At 34.9% G+C, this 21,300-nt stretch overlaps 1 protein-coding gene across 2 annotated transcripts in view; it reads left to right on the top strand.

The window, feature by feature from the left end:
- Nucleotides 1–21,300, top strand: part of DYNC2H1 (dynein cytoplasmic 2 heavy chain 1) — a 368,911-nt gene that overhangs the window by 221,702 nt on the left and 125,909 nt on the right. For both annotated transcript variants that reach the window (XM_036860514.1, XM_036860513.1), the window contains exons 78-80: nucleotides 1,018–1,128; nucleotides 7,060–7,215; nucleotides 19,250–19,325. In XM_036860514.1, the coding sequence (XP_036716409.1) occupies nucleotides 1,018–1,128; nucleotides 7,060–7,215; nucleotides 19,250–19,325 (343 nt within the window). The remainder of the gene's footprint in view (nucleotides 1–1,017; nucleotides 1,129–7,059; nucleotides 7,216–19,249; nucleotides 19,326–21,300) is intronic.

The raw sequence follows: 21,300 nt of genomic DNA, 5'->3' as shown, positions 1-21,300 counted from the left end.
TGATAATAATGAATTTTAGTATTAGACATATATTTATTAAGATAATTTTTAGACTTCACTCTCTTTTAGAACTATCAACATTTCTCGTCATTCATTCATTCATTTAGTCATTCATTTTACAAGTGCTTGCTGAGTACAGAAAAAAGCCAGGAATAGTCCTAGGTGCTGGTTATGTACAAAATTTGTACCTGCTCTCGAGGAGCTTGGTTTAGAAGAGACAGACCACATTAATAACTATACAGTCATACGATGAATACTGCAGAAGGGAATTTATAAAATACCATCAGTGATTAATCTACTTGGGATTGTGGTGGTGAAGAGTCGGAGAAGATATTCTCCCAGAACATGATATTTAAATTATATTTTGACAGATGAGTAAGAATTTGTCAGGTTACAAGAGAATAACAGGCAGAAAGAATATGATGAATAAAGAGACAAGAGATAAAAATTCGAATAAGTGACTAAAGCGTACAGCACACGCAGGTGAATTTGAATGGTGAATTTTGGATATTATAGGCTATAGGACACACTAAAAATTGTATTGTAAAGGAATTGATATTATAATATAACTCTATGGAAGTGTGAATTGAAGAAGTGAGAACCTGAAGGCCTGAAGATGGCTCATAGTTTAGGCATCACGACTATACCTAACACTTATTTTGTGTTTACTGTGTGTTGGGCACTGTGTTTTATACAATCCTATGAGGGTAGGTATGGTTATTATCCTTGATTAGAGAGTTTAAGTCAAAGAATCCAAGGTCACACAGCAAATAAGTGGCAGAATTTGGATTTCAACCCAGTTGGCCCAGTTCTAGATCCAAGTTCTTACCTATTTCACTAAGCTAGGAATAGAGAAAATGAAAATTTAGAGGAAATATAATCAGAACGTTAAGAAATATATCAGAATACCATGGAAAGATTTTAGTAAGATAAGTACTTACTAATAATATATTTATAAAATGGAAATTTGTGTGTGTGTTTAAGTAGATTTTTATTCTTGTTGTTTTTATAAACAAGGAATTGAATACTCTTCAACCTAAAGATACCTTTCGTCTTTGGCTCACTGCAGAAGTTCATCCCAACTTTACTCCAATTTTATTACAGTCAAGTTTGAAGATAACATATGAGGTAAGAAAATTTAAAACTTGAAACATGGGCTTCCCGGGTGGCACAGTGGTTAAGAATCCGCCTGCCAATGCAGGGGACGTGGGTTCGAGCCCCAGTCTGGGAAGATCCCACATGCCGTGGAGCAACAAGGCCCGTGCACCACAACTACTGAGCCTGTGCTCTAGAGCCCGCGAGCCACAACCAGAGTTCGCATGCCACAACTACTGAGGTCCACGTGCCTAGAGCTCCGCAACAAGAGAAGCCACTGCAATGAGAAACCTGCACACCGCAACAAAGAGTAGCCCCCACTCGCCGCAACTAGAGAAAGCCCACGCACAGCAACAAAGACCCAACACAGCCATAAATAAATAAATAAATAAATAAATAAATAAAATTTATAAAAAAAATAAAAACTTGAATCACTAATTGTGTAAGTGCAGTAATTTAGCATGCCTTCTAAAGCTCTGTAGACAACTGTCTACTATACAAAGCACTCAAAAACTTTTGTATATTGAGATGAAGTATATACATAAATAATATGATATATATAAAAATACATTTACAGTTTTCTTTTAAATATTATTTAATATCATTAACTTTTTTGTTTTTTTTATTGTAGTAAAAGACATAATATAAAATTTACTATCTTAACCATTTATAAGTGTACAGTACAGTAGTGTTAATCATATGTACCTTGTCGTGCAACAGATCTCTAAAAGTTTTTCATCTCACAAAACTGAGACTGTATCCACTGAAGAGCAACTCCCTATTTCCCTTTCCCTCCACCCTTTGCAACCACCATTGTACTTTCTGTTTCTGTGAGTTGACTACTTTAGATCCCTCATATAAGTGGAATCATGCAGTATTTGTCTTTTGGTGACTGGCTTATTTTACTTGGCATAATGTCCTCAAGGTTCATCCATGTTGTAGCATATGACAGCATTTCCTTCTTTCTTAAGGCTGAATAATATCCCATTGTATGTGTGTACTACATTTTCTTCATCCATTCATCAGCCCATGGACATTTAGATTTTCTACCTCTCGGCTATTATGAATAATGTTGCAGTGAACATGGGTGGGCAAATATCTCTTCAAGATCGTATTTTCAGTTTTTTTGGATATGTACCCAGAGTGGGATTGCTGGATCATATGGTAATTCTATTTTTAATTTTTTGAGGAACCTCCATACTGTTCTATTGTGGTATATACCATTTAACATTCCCACCAATAGCACACAATTTGTCTGATCCTTACCAACACTTGTTATTGTCTCCTTTATTTCTTTTAATAGTGGCTGTCCTAACAGTGTGAGGTGATATCTCACTGTGGTTTTCATTTGTATTTCTCTATATTTAGTGATGTTGAACATCTTTGTATATGCTTGTTGGCTATTTGTATGTCTTCTCTGGAGAAATGTCTGTTGAAGTCTTTTGCCCATTTTTAATTGGATTTTTTTGTTGTTGAATTGTACAAATTTCTTATGTATTCTTCATATTGACCCCTTATCAGATATACAGCTTACAAATATTTTCTCTCATTCCATTAGGGGTTCCTTTTAACTGTGTTGATTGTTTCCTTTGCTGTGTAGATGTTTTTAGTTTGATGTAGTCCCATTTGTCTGTTTTTGCTTTTGTTGCCTGTGCTTTTAGTGGCATATCGAAAAAAATCATTGCCAAATCCAATGTAATGAACCTTTTCCCCTGTTTTCTTCTAGGAATTTTATAGTTTCAGGTCTTAGGTTTAGGTCTTTAATCCATTTTGAGTTAATTTTTGTATTAGGTGTAAAGTAAGGGTCCAACTTCACTCTTGCACATGGATATCCAGTTTTCATATCATTTGTTTTTTGACATAACTAAGTTAGATTTTCAGTCTTTGTTTTCTTCTTTCCTTCATTCATTCCCTTCATCCATCCATTCATCCATACATCTATCCATCAGTCTATCCTTCTAACGTGTAATGCTTGGCAGTTCCTCCCCAAACCCGATGCATCCAAAACTTTACGTGTTTGTAATGATATTGTGGAACTGGTCCAAGTCATAACCGAAATAATAATAAGAAACTGAATTAAAACTTTTAAAAAACTGGTTTAAAAAGTTCTGCTTGCATTTTCTCTCAACCTGTAGAATATAATCTCTTGTCTGATGAAAAATATCTTATTAGTGTTTATAACTACCTGTTATTTTAGACCAGTACTTTCGTTTTCCATCTGAAGGCATTAAGTCTCATGTAAGGAAGAAAAAGGCTAAGGTTAATCCAAGGAATGCAAAAATGATTTAATATTTGGAAATATATTAATTGAATGAATGTCAATTATAATGTCTAGTAAGAGAGAACTTCTCCAGCCACTTTCTCAGTATACTCTTCTACTAAACTATATTGCAGAACTGGATTGTACAAGCCCTGAAGGCAAGGGCTATGTTTTTTCTTGCCTTTTTTTTTTTTTTTTTTTTTTACTTATTATATAATACGTGGCATGTAGGAAAAATACAGTAATATTTCAATAAATGAAGAGTTAATATATCAGGGGAACTGTTCCTTGAAAATTTTAACTTAATGTGCAGCCTCTTCCAGTATCATTTTTTAGGAAGTAATTTGATTATATTTTTATGGAAATTTTCAGTTTCATTTAAGTTATTGGTAAATTTTTTTTCTATTTCTTAAATCAATGTAAATGATTTTAACTATTCCAGGAAATAGTGCAGTTCATTATGTTCAAAATTATTACTATATATATGTACACATATGTACACACACGTATTATTGTATTTAAAAATCGTGAAATCTTCATTTTATTGTTTGTTTCTTCTCTTTTTGATGAGTTGCTGGAGTTTTTAAAAATTTATTACATTGAATCTGTAGATTGCTTTGGATAGTATAGTCATTTTCACAGTATTGATTTCTCCAATCCAAGAATATGGTATATCTCTCCATCTGTTTGTGTCATCTTTAATTTCTTTCATCAGTATCTTATAGTTTTCTGAGTACAGGTCTTTTGCCTCCTTAGGTAGGTTTATTTCTAGGTATTCTTTTGGATGTAATGGTAAACGGGATGTTTCCTTAATTTCTCTTTCTGATCTTTCATTGTTAGTGTATAGGAATGCAAGAGATTTCTGGGTATTAATTTTGTATCATGCAACTTTACCACATTCATTGATGAGCTCTAGTAGTTTCTGGTAGCAACTTTAGTGTTTTCTATGTATACTGTAGTATCATGTCATCTGCAAACAGTGACAGTTTTACTTCTTTTTCAATTTGGAATCCTTTTATTCCTTTTTCTTCTCTGTTTGCCATGGCTAGGACTTCCAAAACTATGTTGAATAATAGTGGTGAGAGTGGGCATCCTTGTCTTGTTCCTGATCTTAGAGGAAATGCTTTCAGTTTTTCACCATTGAGAACGATGTTTGCTGTGGGTTTGTCATATATGGCTTTTATTATGTTGAGGTAGGTTCCCTCTATGCCCACTTTCTGGAGAGTTTTTATCATAAATTGGTGTTGAATTCTGTCAAAAGCTTTTTCTGCATCTATTGAAATGATTATATGGTTTTTATTCTTCAGTTTGTTGATGTGGTATATCATATTGATTGATTCATGAATATTGAAAATCCTTGCATTCTGGGACGAATCCCACTTGATCATGGTGTAATATTCTTTTAATGTATTGTTGGGTTTGGTTTGTTAGTATTTTGTTGATGAGTTTTGCGTCTGTGTTCATCAGTGATACTGTCCTGTAATTTTCAGAGAAAGGCAAATATCATATGTTATCACTTGTATGTGGAATCTAAAGAAAGGGTACAAATGAACCTATCTACAAAACAGAAATAGACTTATAAAATAGATAACAAATGAAGACCTACTGTATAGCACAGGGAAATCTTCTTTTCCCATATATATGGGAAAAGAATCTAAAAAAGAGTGTATATATGTATATGTATATCTGATCCACTTTGCTGTACAGCAGAAGCTAACACAACATTGTAAATCAACTATACTCCAATAAAAATTTAAAAAATAAAATTAAAAAATAGAAAAAAATTTATCACAAATAACCAATGTCATACTTTCTGATATACTTTTTCTTATTAATTCTTTTCTATTCACTGAATTTCCTGCTCTTTTCATTATTTTTTCTTCTTTATGTTTTCCTTAGATTTGTACTGGATTTCATTCTTCCTGATTTCTTATGCTGAATGCTTAATTGATTTAATTAACTTCAATTAATATTGAAATTATTTTAAGTCTGTGAATTTTCAGTTGAATATATATTTTACCTTATCTCATAATTTGACATACTAGTGTTTCTGTTTTGTCATTTTCCAATAATCTTTATTTGTATATGATTTTCTCTGTAATTGTACATGATTTATTCATTTTGCATAACCTTTAGTATAGGGTCTTAAAAAAAAAAAAAATAACCCTAAGTGGTTGTTCAGTTTCCTTAGTGCTCAGAAAATTTTGTCTATTCTATGAAAATTTTTGGTAACTGTTTCATAAACAAAACATTTTCATTTTAAAAGTGTACATTTGGAAATGCACTTAGTAAAAAAAATACTTAGGCATTTTTTCTTTTAATAAAACAAAAGTTTTTATTTAAGAGAAAACAGAATGAAAAGGTTTGCCAAGGGAATTATTATTTTTTTGTGGCAGGCATTCTTAAAGTACTGATCTGAATTTTTCATTAATGTTAGAAACCAGTTTGAAGGAAAAAAATTACTTTTAAAACAAGGTAATTTTTGAAATGGATTTATTTTGGTCTTTTTCCAAGAATTCAAAATTATTTTTTCTTTCATTTTGATAATTTAAAAAAATAATATAAACAGATTTTGGACATGTGGATAAGTGTTTTCTGACTAGTACTAGTCCAATGTACAATTTCGGTTCCTGGGTTTGAATTTGTGTTATAAGCCTAGCAATGTCAGGTAATACCCACCTTAAGTAAAGTGGACTGATGTTCAAGGAAGATTAGTTGACATTACATGTAAATAGTAATTTGAAGTCCTTATGGAAATTCAGATAGTACTGGAGAGAAAGAACTGGCGTATTGAAGTCAAAAACACCTGCCTGATAATAATCAGTATCATAATTCGTACTGTAAATGATGGTTTTGTTTTAGTAAAACACCTCAATGATCATGTCAAACTTATTTGGTTATTTTGAATATTGTTGGTTATGTAGGGTTTTTTTAATTAAAAAATTATTTTGGATTTTTAATTGAGATGAGCTATTAGGTATAAGGAGTTTAAAACTAGTTTTATATTTGTACATTTTTTTGACATCTTTATTGGAGTATAATTGCTTTACAATAGTGTGTTAGTTTCTGCTTTATAGCAAAGTGAATCAGCTGTACATATACATATATCCCCATATCTCCTCCCTCTTGAGTCTCCCTCCCACCGTCCCTATCCTACCCCTCTAGGTGGTCACAAAGCACTGAGCTGATCTCTCTGTGCTATGAGGCTGCTTCCCACTAGCTATCTGTTTTACATTTGGTAGTATATATAAGTCCATGCCACTTTCTCACTTTGTCCCAGCTTACCCTTCCCCCTCCCCGTGTCCTCAAGTCCATTCTCTATGTCTGCGTCTTAATTCCTGTCCTGCCCCTAGGTTCTTCAGAAACATTTTGTTTGTTTGTTTGTTTTTAGATTCCATATATATGTGTTAGCATATGGTATTTGTTTTTCTTTTTCTGACTTACTTCACTCTGTATGACAGACTCTAGGTCCATCTACCTCACTACAAATAACTCAATTTCATTTTTTTTATGGCTGAGTAATATTCCATTGTATATATGTGCCACATCTTCTTTAGTACATTTTGACATAACATAATAATAAATAGTTTAAGTCAAACTTAGTAATGGTGAAAAGTTTTTGCCTTATAATATGTTCTCAATATGTTAAATACTGATTTATTTTATTTGTAAGGTTTTAAACAATAAGTTTGTTTTTTCTCTAGTCACCTCCAGGTTTGAAGAAAAATTTAATGCGTACTTATGAATCTTGGACTTCTGAGCAAATTAGCAAAAAAGATAATATACATCGAGCTCATGCTCTCTTCAGTTTTGCTTGGTTTCATGCTGCATGCCAAGAAAGAAGAAATTACATTCCACAGGTAAGTAAGAACATGTCTTGGATGTAGTCTAAGGTGTACATTTTTTTATGTTAGAATATTTTTACAGTTTAGTATAAATAGCTAGGATTACTTCTTAAATTGATTCATGATTTATAAATTTATATCTCTGATTCCATCTTCTCTGTTAATCTTCTGGACTGTATATAGTTATCTAGTTCACATGTTTTTGAATTAAAGTGTTTAGAACAATGTATGAGCCATCATAATTCATCATTGTTAGGTATCATTTTTATGGTTAATATCTCACCAGTTCAAAAATGTTCAAAAACCGAGTTCCCATACCTGTTTTTCCTTTAGTATATTCTGCTCAATAATAGGCATTGATATCTGTTTACTTCCTTAAGTTAGAAGCATAGGAGTTCTTCTTGATATGGTTTTCCTCCCTACTCAACTTGTGTTTAAATCCTGTTGATTCTGCTTCTAAAATGTAATTCAAATCTGTACATTTCTCCTCACTATTCTTTTCAAGCCTCATCACCTCTCACCTGAATTACTTTTCCAACTCTTCTTCCTGCTTTTTCTATTTAGCAGCCAGAATTATTTTTCTAATATGTAATTTTGATTTTTTCACTCCTCTGCTTAATACCCATCAAATGGAATTCCACTGTACTTGGGAAAAAATATGCACATTTCTTACCATGATCCAGAAGGAAATATTTGCCTATCTTTTCAACCTCTTCCCAGGCCCCTTTTTTCTATCTGTTCTCTACACCTCAGTCACATGGGACTTCTTTATGGTCTTTTAATCCATCAAGCTTTCTCACCATAGGCTCTAGCTTTTATTTTTAAACCACCAATAGAGCACAGTTTTTCATGGCCATGGCAGTCCTAGCTGGTACCATGCTGTGAAATTTGCCAAATGCCTATCTTAGCCAAAAATTTCAGCATTCTTCCATCTTTAAATTTTTCCCATCCTCTTTTTTTAAACTTTGTCTACTTCTGTTGGGATAATCTTTCCTCAAACTGCCCTCCCCATCTGCCAACCTTTTAGCCTTTCTCTATATTTCAGTTGCATGTCAAAATAAGAGCATAGGTTCTGGAGTTTCAGTCCTGACTCTAGAATTTCCTTGCTGTATGACCTTAGGTAAATTACTTTATCCCCTTGACTGTAAAATGGGAATAATGATCATATTTACCTCTGTTATGAGGATTAAATGAAATAGTGTATGTTTAGAAGTGCTTAACACAGTGCCTGGTATAGCCTATCAATAAATATTTGTCAAACCAATGAAATAGTAAATAATAATAGCAATGTTTGTTTCATATATTTTACACACTATACTTATTAAAGGGTATGCTTATTATTTTCATTTTACAAAGGTAGGACAGTGAATCTCGATGGTAATTAACTTGCTGAAGGGATCACACCTAAAAAGCTGTAGAGCTTGGAAATGGGCAGGCTCACCGTCTTCTAAAGCCTTTGCCCCTAATTTCTCTGACATTCATCCTTAGGTAATGTATCAGTTAATCCTGATGCATACATGAAGAATAGTCACCGTGATGCACTTTTATGAGAAAACAAAACTTACATTTTAAAAACAAAATTAGTTTTCATTTTTTATTGTGACACATGCACATAGTATAAATTTAAAAGCTATGAAAAGGCTTGCAAATTAAGATTTAGTCTCCTCCCTCCTTATCCCCTGCCACTCAGTTTGTATTCCCAGGGCACCCACTGTTCACCATTTCTTGGATGTCCTTCAGAGATATTATATAAATACACATATATTTTATGCATTTATATGCACACATATGTTCTTTTCAACTCAAATGGCAGCACATTATACATACAGTTCTGTACTTTGCTTTATTAACCAATACATTTTAGAGATTATTAAATATTAGTACCCATTTAATACCTAATTTTAAAATATGATTTGTATTCATGATATCCGTATAAATATTTTTAGGCAGTTTGTATTGTTAGATGGGCATAAATATTTTCTTCAGTCTTTGCTATTACAAAAAATATTGCAATGGATATCCCTATGATTGCCTCATTTAACACTTATTCATGGTGGCCAATTCCTAAATGTAGAATGTTTGCTTCAAAATATATGTGTATTTTTAAAAGTTCATAAATAGTACCAAAATGCTCTACATAGAGGATATAGCAATTCATTTTCACACAAACAAAAATATTTGAAAATGTCATTTAAAAAAAAATTATGCTCTCATAAAAATCATAAATTTAGAGGTAAAAGCAGACAAAATATTGAATGCCATTAATTGTTGGATGTCATGTCATAGGGATATGAACTCCACAAACTCTATTTTACCTCTTTTCCTTATTTGGTTTTGCTTTTTTTTTTAACAGCCAACTTTGAGATGTAAAGATCCACTATTAATTCAACTTAGTTTTCATTCCCTGTGTTAGTAAAAGATTATTCCTTTGCTATTTTTCATTGCGGTGCTATGTTAACTTCCCTATTTTACACATGTGTATTGTACCTCTAATACTGCACTTGATGTAATGTCAGTTTTGTTTTATATTTGTTATTCTTTGATATTGTGTTATTCTTACTAGTTTGTGAGTACCTTTATAACAGGCTTAATCTCATTCATAAGAGCACTTTACACAGTGCCTGGATTTCCATGTCAGCTAAATAGGATTTGATTGGCTACTGAGAATCTCTCCACAATTTACAACATAATTTCTGTCAGGAATTATGATATGATTAACAAAAATTACCATTCAAATTTTTGTACCATATTTTTAAAAAATCATTAATCATCTCACAGTATATCAGTAACTGTGCTTTACAGAGTATAGTTCTTATTTCAGAATTAGTATTTTAGTTGGAAGTTGCTATATTAAGTAATATTGATAGCAACAGTCTTGAGAGTTTTATGAATATTAATTATTGTTAAGGTATTTTTAAAATGTTGAAATGAGCATTTTTCTTCACAAATAAGATCTAATTGAGTTATATAAGAAATTTTATTAATAAGACTTTGTTTTGAGTTGGTAGAAAGTTTATTAAAAATGTTACGAGAACTTTGTTAACTGCTGATGGGTACGTATCCCTTACAGATTTTCTTTTTCTTAACATCTTTATTGTTATTAAGTATAATTGCTTTACAATGTTGTGTTAGTTTCTGCTGTATAACAAAGTGAATCAGCTGTATGTATACATATATCCCCATATCCCCTACCTCTTGAGCCTCCCTCCCGACCTCCCTATCCCACCCCTCTAGGTGGTCACAGTGCACTGAGCTGATCTCCCTGTGCTATGCAGCTGCTTCCCACTAGGTATTTTACATTTGGTAGTGTATATATGTCTATGCTACTCTCTCACCTCGTCCCAGCTTCCCCTCTGTGCTCCCCTGTATCCTCAAGTCCATTCTCTACATCTGTGTCTTTTTTCCTGTACTGCCCCTAGGTTCTTAGAACCTTTTTTTTTTTTTTTTGATTCCATATATATGTGTTAGCATATGGTATTTGTTTTTCTCTTTCTGACTTACTTCACTTTGTATGACAGACTCTAGGTCCATCCACCTCACTACAAATAACTCAATTTCATTTCTTCTGTGGCTGAGTAATATTTCATTGTATATATGTGCCACATCTTTTTTGTTTTCTTCTTTATTTTTTTTAACGTCTTTATTAGAGTATAATTGCTTTACAGTGGTGTGTCAGTTTCTGCTTTATAACAAAGTGAATCAGTTAGACATATACATATATCCCCATATCTCTTCCCTCTTGCATCTCCCTCCCTCCTACCCTCCCTATCCCACCCCTCTAGGTGGTCACAAAGCACAGAGCTGATCTCCCTGTGCTATGCAGCTGCTTCCCACTACCTATTTTACGTGTGGTAGTGTATAGATGTCCATGCCACTCTCTCACTTTGTCCCAGCTTACCCTTCCCCCTCGCCGTATCCTCAAGTCCATTCTCTAGTAGGTCTGCATCTTTATTCCCATCTTACCCCTAGGTTCTTCTTACCATTTTCTTTCTTTCTTTTTTCTTTTTCTTAGATTCCATATATATATGTTAGCATACAGTATTTGTTTTTCTCTTTCTGACTTACTTCACTCTGTATGACAGTCTCTAGGTCCATCCACCTCACTACAAATAACTCAGTTTCGTTCCTTTTTATGGCTGAGTAATATTCCATTGTATATATGTGCCACATCTTCTTTATCCATTCATCTGTCAATGGACAGTTAGGTTGCTTCCATGTCCTGGCTATTGTAAATAGAGCTGCAATGAACATTGTGGTACATGACACTTTTTGAATTCTGGTTTTCTCAGGGTATATGCCCAGTAGTGGGATTGCTAGCTCATATGATAGTTCTATTTTTAGTATTTTAAGGAACCTCCATACTGTTCTCCATAGTGGCTGTATCCATTTACATTCCCTCCAACAGTACAGGAGTGTTCCCTTTTCTCCACACCCTCTCCAGCATCTATGGTTTGTAGAGTTTTTAATGATGGCCATTCTCTCCGGTGTGAGGTGATACTTCATTGTAGTTTTGACTTGCATTACTCCAATGATTAGTGATGTTGAGAATCCTTTCATGTGTCTGTTGGCAATCTGTATATCTTCTTTGGAGAAATGTCTCTTTAAGTCTTCTGCCCATTATTGGACTGGGTTGTTTGTTTTTTCGATATTGAGCTGCATGAGCTGCTTGTATATTTTGGAGATTAATCCTTTGTCAGTTGCTTCATTTGCAAATATTTTCTCCCATTCTGAGGGCTGCCTTTCATCTTGTTTATGGTTTCCTTTGCTATGCAAAAGCTTTTAAGTTTCATTAGGTCCCATTTCTTTTTCTTTTTCTTTCTCAAGATTGCTTTGGCTATTCAGGGTCTTTTGTATTTCCATACAAATTGTAAAATCCTTTGTTCTAGTTCTGTGAAAAATGCCATTGGTAGTTTGGTAGGGATTACATTGAATCTGTAGATTGCTTTGGGTAGTATAGTCATTTTCACAGTATTGTTTCTTCCAATCCAAGAACATGGTATATCTCTCCATCTGTTTGTATTGTCTTTGATTTCTTTCATCAGTGTCCTATAGTTTTCTGCATACAGGTCTTTTGTTTCCTTAGGTAGGTTTATTCCTAGGTATTTTATTCTTTTTATTGCAATGGTAAATGGGAGTGTTTCCTTAAATTCTCTTTCAGATTTTTCATCATTAGTGTATAGGAATGCAAGAGATTCCTGTGCATTACTTTTGTATCCTGCTACTTTACCGAATTATTTGATTAGCTCTAGTAGTTTTCTGGTAGCATCTTTAGGATTTTCTATGTATCTTTAGGATTTTCATGTCATCTGAAAACAGTAACAGTTTTAATTCCTGTTTTCCGATTTGGATTTCTTTTATTTCTTTTTCTTCTCTGATTTCCGTGGCTAAAACTTCCAAAACTATGTTGTATAGTAGTGGTGGAGTGGGCACCCTTTTCTTGTTCCTGATCTTAGAGGAAATGCTTTCAGTTTTTCACCATTACGAATGATGTTGACTGTGGGTTTGTCATATATGGCTTTTATTATGTTGAGGTGGGTTCCCTCTATGCCCACTTACTGGAGAGTTTTTATCATAAATGGGTGTTGAATTTTGTTGAAAGCTTTTTCTGCATCTATTGAGATTATCATATGTTTTTTTTCCTTCAGTTTGTTAATATGGTGTATCATATTGATTGATTTGCGTATACTGAAGAATCCTTGCATACCTGGAATAAACCTCACTTGATCATGGTGTATGATCCTTTTAATGTGCTGCTGGGTTCTGTTCACTAGTATTTTGTTGAGGATTTTTGCAACTGTGTTCATCAGTGATATTGGCCTGTAGTTTTCTTTTTTTGTGACATCTTTGTCTGGGTTTGGTAACAGGGTGATGGTGGACTCATAGAATGAATTTGGGAGTGTTCCTCCCTTTGCTATATTTTGGAAGAGTTTGAGAAGGATAGGTGTTAGCTCTTCTCTGAATTTTTGATGGAATTCACCTGTGAAGCCACCTGGTCCTGGGCTTTTTTTTGTGGAAGATTTTTAATCACAGTTTCAATTTCATTTCTTGTGATTATTCTGTTCATATTTCTGTTTCTTCCTGGTTCAGTCTTGGAAGGTTGTACTTTTCTAAAAATTTGTCCATTTCTTCCAGGTTGTCCATTTTTTTGGCATATAGTTGCTTATAGTAGTCTCTCACGAACCTTTGTATTTCTGCAGTGTCAGTTGTTACCTCTCCTTTTTCATTTTTAACTCTGTTGATTTGAGTCTTCTCCCTTTTTATCTTGATGAGTCTGGATAATGGTTTATCAATTTTGTGTCTCTTCTCAAAGAACCAGTTCTTAGATTTATTGATTTTTGCTATCACTTCCTTCATTTCTTTTTCATTTACTTCTGATCTGATCTTTTTGATTTCTTTCCTTCTGCTAACTTTGTGGGGTTTTTTGCTCTTCTTTCTCCAATTGCTTTAGGTGTAAAGTTAGGTTGTTTATTTGAGATTTTTCTTGTTTATTGAGGTGAGAATGTATTGCTATGAACTTCCCTCTTAGAACTGCTTTTGCTGTATCCCATAAGTTTTGGGTCATTGTGTTTCCATTGTTATTTGTTTCTAGGTATTTTTTGATTTCCTCTTTGATTTCTTCAGTGATCACTTCGTTATTAAGTAGTGTATTGTGTAGCCTCCATGTGTTTGTATTTTTTACAGATCTTTTCCTGTAATTGATATCTAGTCTCATAGCGTTGTGGTCGGAAAAGATACTTGATACGATTTCAATTTTCTTAAGTTTACCAAGGCTTGATTTGTGACCCAAGATGTGATCTATCCTGGAGAATGTTGCATGAGCACTTGAGAAGAAAGTGTATTCTGTTGTTTTTGGATGGAATGTCCTATAAGTATCAATTAAGTCCATCTTGTTTAATGTACCATTGAAAGCTTGTGTTTCCTTATTTATTTTCATTTTGGATGATCTGTCCATTGGTGAAAGTGCGGTGTGAAAGTTCCCTACTATGATTGTGTTACTATCGATTTCCCCTTTTATGGCTGTTACCATTTGCCTTATGTATTGAGGTGCTTCTATGTTGGGTTACAATTGTTATATCTTCTTGGATTGATCCCTTGATCATTATGTAGTGTCCTTCTTTGTCTCTTGTAATAGTCTTTATTTTAAAGTCTATTTTGTCTGATATGAGAATTGCTACTCCAGGTTTCTTTTGATTTGCATTTGCATGGAATATATTTTTCCTTACCTCGCTTTCAGTTTGTATATGTCCCTAGGTCTGAAGTGGGTCTCTTGTAGACAGCATATATACGGGTCTTGTCTTTGTATCCATTCAGCAAGCCTGTGTCTTTTGGTTGGAGCATTTAATCCATTTACGTGCAAGGTGATTATCGATATGTATGTTCCTATTACCATTTTCTTAATTGATTTGGGTTTGTGTTTGTGGGTCTTTTTCTTCTCTTGTGTTTCCCATGTGGAGAAGTTTCTTCAGCATTTGTTGTAAAGCTTGTTTTGGTAGTGCTGAATTCTTTTAGCTTGCTTGTTTGTAGAGGTTTTGATTTTCCCTCGAATCTGAATGAGATCCTTGCTGGGGAGATTAATCTTGGTTGTATTTTTTTCCCTTTCATCACTTTAAATATGTCTTGCCACTCTGTTCTGGCTTGCAGAGTTTCTGCTGAAAGATCAGCTGTTAACCTTATGGAGATTCCCTTGTATGTTATTTGTTTCTTTTCCCTTGCTGCTTTTAGTATTTTTTCTTTGTATTTAATTTTTGATAGTTTGATTAATATGTGTCTTGACACATTTCTCCTTGGATTTGTCCTGTATGGGACTCTCTGTGCTTCCTGGACTTGATTGACTGTTTCCTTTCCCATGTTAGGGAAAGTTTTTACTATAATTTCTTCAAATATTTTCTCAGACCCTTTCTTTTTCTCTTCTTCTTCTGGGACCCCTATAATTGGAATGTTGGTGCATTTAATGTTGTCCCAGAAGTCTCTGAGACTGTCCTCAATTCTTTTCATTCTTTATTCTTTATTCTGCTCTGATGTTGTTATTTCCACTATTCTCTCTTCCAGGTCACTTATCCGTTCTTCTGCCTCAGTTATTCTGCTGTTGATTCCTTCTCTAGTATTTTTAATTTCATTTATTGTGTTGTTCATCATTTTTTGTTTGCACTTTAGTTCTTCTAGGTCCTTCTTAAACGGTTGTTGTATTTTCTCTATTCTATTTGAGAGATTTTTGATCATCTTTACTATCGTTACTCTGAATTCTTTTTCAGGTAGCCTGCCTATTTCCTCTTAATTTGTTTAGTCTGGTGGGTTTTTACCTTGCTCCTTCATCTGCTACGTATTTCTCTGTCTTCTCAATTTTCTTTTTAATTTACTGTGGTTGGGGTCTCCTTTTCGCAAGGTGCAGGTTCATAGTTCCTCTTATATCTGGTGTCTGCCCCCAGTGTGTGAGGTCAGTTCAGTGGCTTGTGTAGGCCTCCTGGTTGTGGGCACTGGTGCCTAAGTTTTGGTGGGTGGGGCTGTATCCTTTCCCTCTGGTGGGCATGGCCATGTCTGATGGTGTGTTTTGGGCTGTCTGTGAAGTTAGTATGACTTTAGGCAGCCTCTCTGCTAATGGGTGTGGTTGTGTTCCTGTCTTGCGAGTTGTTTGGCATGGGGCATTCAGTACTGGATCTTGCTGGCCATTGGGTGGAGCTGGGTCTTAGTGCTGAGACAGAGATCTCTGGGAGAGCTCTCACCATTTAATATTACATTGGGCCTGGAGGTCTCTGTTGGTCCAACGTCCTGGACTCAGTTCTCCCACCTCGGAGGCTCAGACCTGACACCTGGCTGGAGCACCCAGACCCTGCCAGCTGCACGGCATGGACGATAAGATAGGAAAAAAAGAAACGAACAGACAGTACCCCAGAACAAACGGTAAAAGCAAAACTAAAGAGATAAAATCACACAAAGAAACACACACACACACACACTCACAAAAAGAAAAAAGAAAAAAAAAAAGAAAGAAAAAAAGAAAATGAACAGACAGAACCCGAAGGCAAATGGTAAAAGCAAAACTAAACAGACAAAATCACACAAAGAAACATACGCACACAACTCACAAAAAGAGAAAAGAAAAAAAACCAAAACAAAAAAACGGAAGAGAGCAACTAAATCAATAAACAAACCCACAAATGAAAACAAACACTAAAAACTAAACTAAGTTAAACATAAAACCAAAAACAAATCAAATGCAGAAAGCAAACCCCAAGTTCGTAGTTGCCCCCAAAGTCCACCCCCTCAATTTTGGGAACACTCATTGTCTATTCAGGTATTCCACACCTGCAGGGTTTACCAAGCTGACTGTGTGGATTTAATGCACTGCTCCTAAGGCTGCATGAAGAAATTTCCCTTTCTCTTCTTTGTTTGCACAACTCCTGGGGCTCAGCTTTGGTTTTGGCTCTGCCTCTGAGTGTAGGCCACCCTCAGGCATCTGTTTCCTGCCCAGACAAGAGGGGGTTAAAACAGCGGCTGATTAGGGCTCTCTTGCTCACTCAGACTGGGGAGAGGGAGGGGTATAGTAGTCTCAGTTGCAATGCGGGGTGTGTCTGCAGCAGTAGAGGCCTGTGTGACGTTGTAACAGCCTGAGGCACATCATGTGTTCTCCCAGGGAAGTTGGCCCTGGATAATGGGACCCTGGCAGTGGCATGATGCACAGGCTTCCGGGGGTATGTGGGTAGTGTCCTGCGCTTGCACACAGGATGTTTGGTGGCAGCGGTGGCAGCAGTAGCGGTCCTTGCTCACCTCTGTGATTTGAGATGATAGCCACGGCTCGTGCCCGTCTCTGGGGCTCACTTAGGCGGTGCTCTGCCATCTGTGGGCACTCGGAGCAGGAAGCCCCTCTCCTTGCACACCCCAAAACAATGGTCTCTTGCCTCTCTGGCAGGTCCAGACTTTTTCCCGGACACCCTCCCAGATAGCTGTGGCACACTAGCCCCCTTCAGGCTGTGTTCATGCGGCCAACCCCAGTCCTCTCCCTGGGGTCTGACCTCTGAAGCACAAGCCTCAGCTCCCAGCCCCCACATGCCCTGGCAGGTTAGCAGACAAGCATCTCAGGCTGGTGAGTGCTGGTCGGCACCAATACTCTATGCAGGAATCTCTCCGCTTTGCCCTCTGCACCCCTGTTGCTGTGCTCTCCTCCGTGGCTCTGAAGCTTCTCCCCTGCCCACCCCCCATCTCCGCCAGGGAAGGGGCTCCCTAGGCTGTGGAAACTTTTCCTCCTTCACAGCTCCCTCCCAGAGGTGCAGGTCCCATCCCTATTCCTTTGTCTCTTTTTTTCTTTTTTCTTTTGCCCTACCCAGGTACGTGGGGAGTTTCTTGCCTTTTGGGAAGTCTGAGGTCTTCTGCCAGTGTTCAGTAGGTGTTCTGTAGGAGTTGTTTCACATGTAGATGTATTTTTGATGTTTTTATGGGGAGGAAGGTGATCTCCACATCTTACTCCTCTGCCATCTTGAAGGTCTGTGTCTCCCTTACAGATTTTTAATTCTTAGGTATAGTTTAACTTAGGTATAGTTAACGGAAATCTTTTTTGTTTTCACAATATATATAATATTATTTTAAAAAATAACTATCTAAATGCTAGATAGAAGGCACATTTTTATATCCAACTCAGACCAACTCTCTAAGATCTAGGTTTATATATCCAACTATTTATTTGACCTATCTAGGTAGATGTCTCAAAAATGACTGAAGATGCACATATTCTAGATCCAAATACTAGAACATTAGCTTCTCAAGAGCACAGATTTTTGTCTCTTTTGTTTACTGCTATATTTTCATTGACAAAACCAGTGCCAAGTATATAGCAGACACTCAGTAAGTTTTTGTTGAACACTTTATTCATTGATCTCGTTATCCCTTTCCAAACCTTGTATTCTTTCAGTGTTCCACCTGTGAGTGAATGATGCCAACATCAATTTGAATAAGCCATGAGCTTAGAAGTCATTCTTAATACCTCTCTTTTTGGTATCTTCATCCTCCATTACAATCCAATACAAAAATTCTTTCATTTCATTGTTCTAACTATCTATCTACTTTTGTTTTTCTGTCATTTCTTACCCTTTCCCCACCAGGGTGACTTTCCCTTATCTTTTATATTAGGTCAGAGCTCTTTCTTATATATACCAAGTATGTTTCTTTTCCTTAAACATATTACAGTTTGTAATTGTATGTGTATTTGAGTAATTGATTGTATCCACCCCTCCCCTGACATTTGACTGAAAGCTACATGGAAACAGGGATTATATATGTTTTTGCTCATTCTTTTATTCCCAGAGCCTGACATATAATGTGCACTTAATAAATCTTTTTGAATGATGAATGAATAAAATAAATTTGTATCAATATTTCTGAATATTATTCAAGTCTAAATAGATTTTAGTTTGAACTTATTTTATTGCATAAAACTAATTACTAGTCGTAGTTGATGAAAGCCCTGTAGAAATTATTTTTAATTATTTCATATTATTGTCTATCACATATAAATGTCTTTGAATGTTGTTTTTATACAAGCATGGTAGCTATTAGCTGTAGGTTTATAATTTTATTTAGTTATAATATGAATGCTTTGTGGGTCAAATGTACAGAAAATAATACTATATGCCTTTAGACCTTTAAATAATTTTTGTAATATTTCTGTTTTCATGTTTGTAGAGAAAATCCACAATTCTGAAGGACCAAATTATAGGAAATCTCTCAATGTATACACACTATGTAGACTCAATGATTTACTACGCCAATTTGTTCTTTCTATATATGACTCTTCTGCCACATACTTAAGTGATAAAAACATTTATGACATTATAAAATCCTTTGCATGCTGTAGAGATCAATAAATTTATTTTTTAAAATTACTCTTACTTTAGACATATTGTTTTATTGTTTTTATTAAAAATTCTCAATAGTTGCCTTTTTTTCTTTTAGTCTGTATTGAACATTCTTTTTAAGATTGTAAGGGCAATGATATATGCATATATATTTTTTAACACTGCTTGTAGTTCTTTAATTTTTTAAAAATTTGTTTTGATAGGGTTGGACCAAGTTTTATGAGTTTTCTTTATCAGATCTTCGGGCTGGTTACAGCATTATTGACAGACTCTTTGATGGTAAGTTCTAATGATGAAAACTTTGACCTCTGATGTCAATGAAAAAATTTTTTGAGCTCTTATTAAAAATAGGGCTTTTTTCAAGAGTGACTTGACGTCCTATTATAAAATTTGCTTTTTGCTTTTTATTTTGTACTTAATGTTCTGAATTCCATGCTTGTACAAGTTCATATATTATCTGTTGTGGTCATTGGTTTTGATATAATCCATTAGATTTCTGGTTGATCTGTAGCTTTCAGGAAGCAGAAACCTAGAATGACCTTGTCTTTACTTCATGGCCTTCACAAGTTTCAGGCTTCAACTAAATTATTCATATCTCTTTGAAGGGAACTGTTAAAATTCAAGAATATGGTAGACCAAGAATCTGTAGAATCACAATTGTATGATTAAGTAGAAATCAGGAATCAAGGTACAAATAATAGACTAAAACAGGGCAACAAAACCATATAATCTGATCCCTTGAGGCCATCTAGCTCTCTGCCTCCTGAAGACAGGAATGGTCCAATCCCTGTGGGTTATTGCTCAGGGCCAACTCAAGCGAACACTAGAGTTTAGAGCAATGATGGATTAGAGAAGAGAGTACGTTGATAGGGCTCTCAAACTTAAAACTTTTCCAAACAACTCTAGATTCTTGTCTCCCCCACCATCCTGCAGCCTTGCCAAACTACTCTTCCCTGAGTCTGCCCCATTTCAGTAAATGGCACCACCATTCATGTGGTTGTTCAGGTTCAAAGTCTATGAATCACCCTTGATTCTCCTCTTTTTCTTATCCTCAAACATCCAATGCTTTGGCAGTTTCTGTCCCCTCCATGTCCAAATCACATCAAAATTCTGTTCTCATCCTTCAACTTCATCAATCCTTGGTAGTCCAAGAAATAGATTTTTTCAAAAATTCTCCACAGAGTAAACAAACTTATTTTTTAGAAAAGAAAAGTAAAGCATATAATTCACTTTCAAAACCTACAGCCACATTTATCTTCTTTCTGTTCCTTGAACAAACCAGGCTTGTTCCTACCTGAAGGTTTTGGTAGGTGCTCTTCCTTCTGTCTGAAATGCTCCTCTCCCAAACCTTTATATGATTTTCTTCTCTTATCATTCACATCTCAGCTTAGAGGTATCCTCTTCAGAAAATTTATCACCAAGCCTAATTTTCTAATTGTTCTCTATCCCCATGTTCTGTTTAATTGTTTTACTACATTAGTGCTACCTTGTACTTTCTTGTTTATTCATTCATTTTTAAAAATGTTCATCTTTTCCAACTAGAGTGTAATCTACATTAAGCAAGGTCTTTGGCTATTTTGTTTACTTTGTATGTCCTTAACATCTGTAGCAGGGCCTAGCCCATGGTAGTAGGCACTGTTATAGTTGGTTGAATTAATGACATCATCATTTATTCAGTAACTTGGTTTCCACAAAAGGATAAGGATAGACATCTAGCATGTGGACAAATCCCATTTTTTTTGTAGTTTTCTTTTATTTTAATTTTTTATTGAAGTATAGTTGACTTACAATGTTTCATGTGCACGGCAAAGTGATTCCGTTGTACATATATATATATATATATATATATATATATCTCTATTATATATCTATTTTTTTCAGATGCTTTTCCCATGTAGGTTGTAACAAGATATTGAATATAGTTCCCTGTGCTATATAGTAGGCCCTTATTGTTTATCTATTTTATATATAGTAGTGTGTATCTGTTAATACCAAATTCCAAATTTATCCCCCCCCCACTTCCTCATTGGTAACCATAAGTTTATTTTCTATGTCTGTGAATCTATTTCTTGTTTTGTAAATAAGTTCATTGGTATCATTTTTTTAGATTCCACATATAAGTGATATCATATGATAATTTTCTTTTTCTGTCTGACTTAGTATGATTATTTCTAAGTCCATCCATGTTGCAGCAAATGGCATTATTCTTTTTTATGGCTGAGTAATATTCCATTGTATATATATCTGTAGCACA

This window comes from Balaenoptera musculus, chromosome 8, assembly GCF_009873245.2.
Source record: "Balaenoptera musculus isolate JJ_BM4_2016_0621 chromosome 8, mBalMus1.pri.v3, whole genome shotgun sequence".
NCBI classification, from domain to species: Eukaryota; Metazoa; Chordata; class Mammalia; order Artiodactyla; family Balaenopteridae; genus Balaenoptera; species Balaenoptera musculus.
This window is presented reverse-complemented; position numbering and strand designations above follow the sequence as displayed.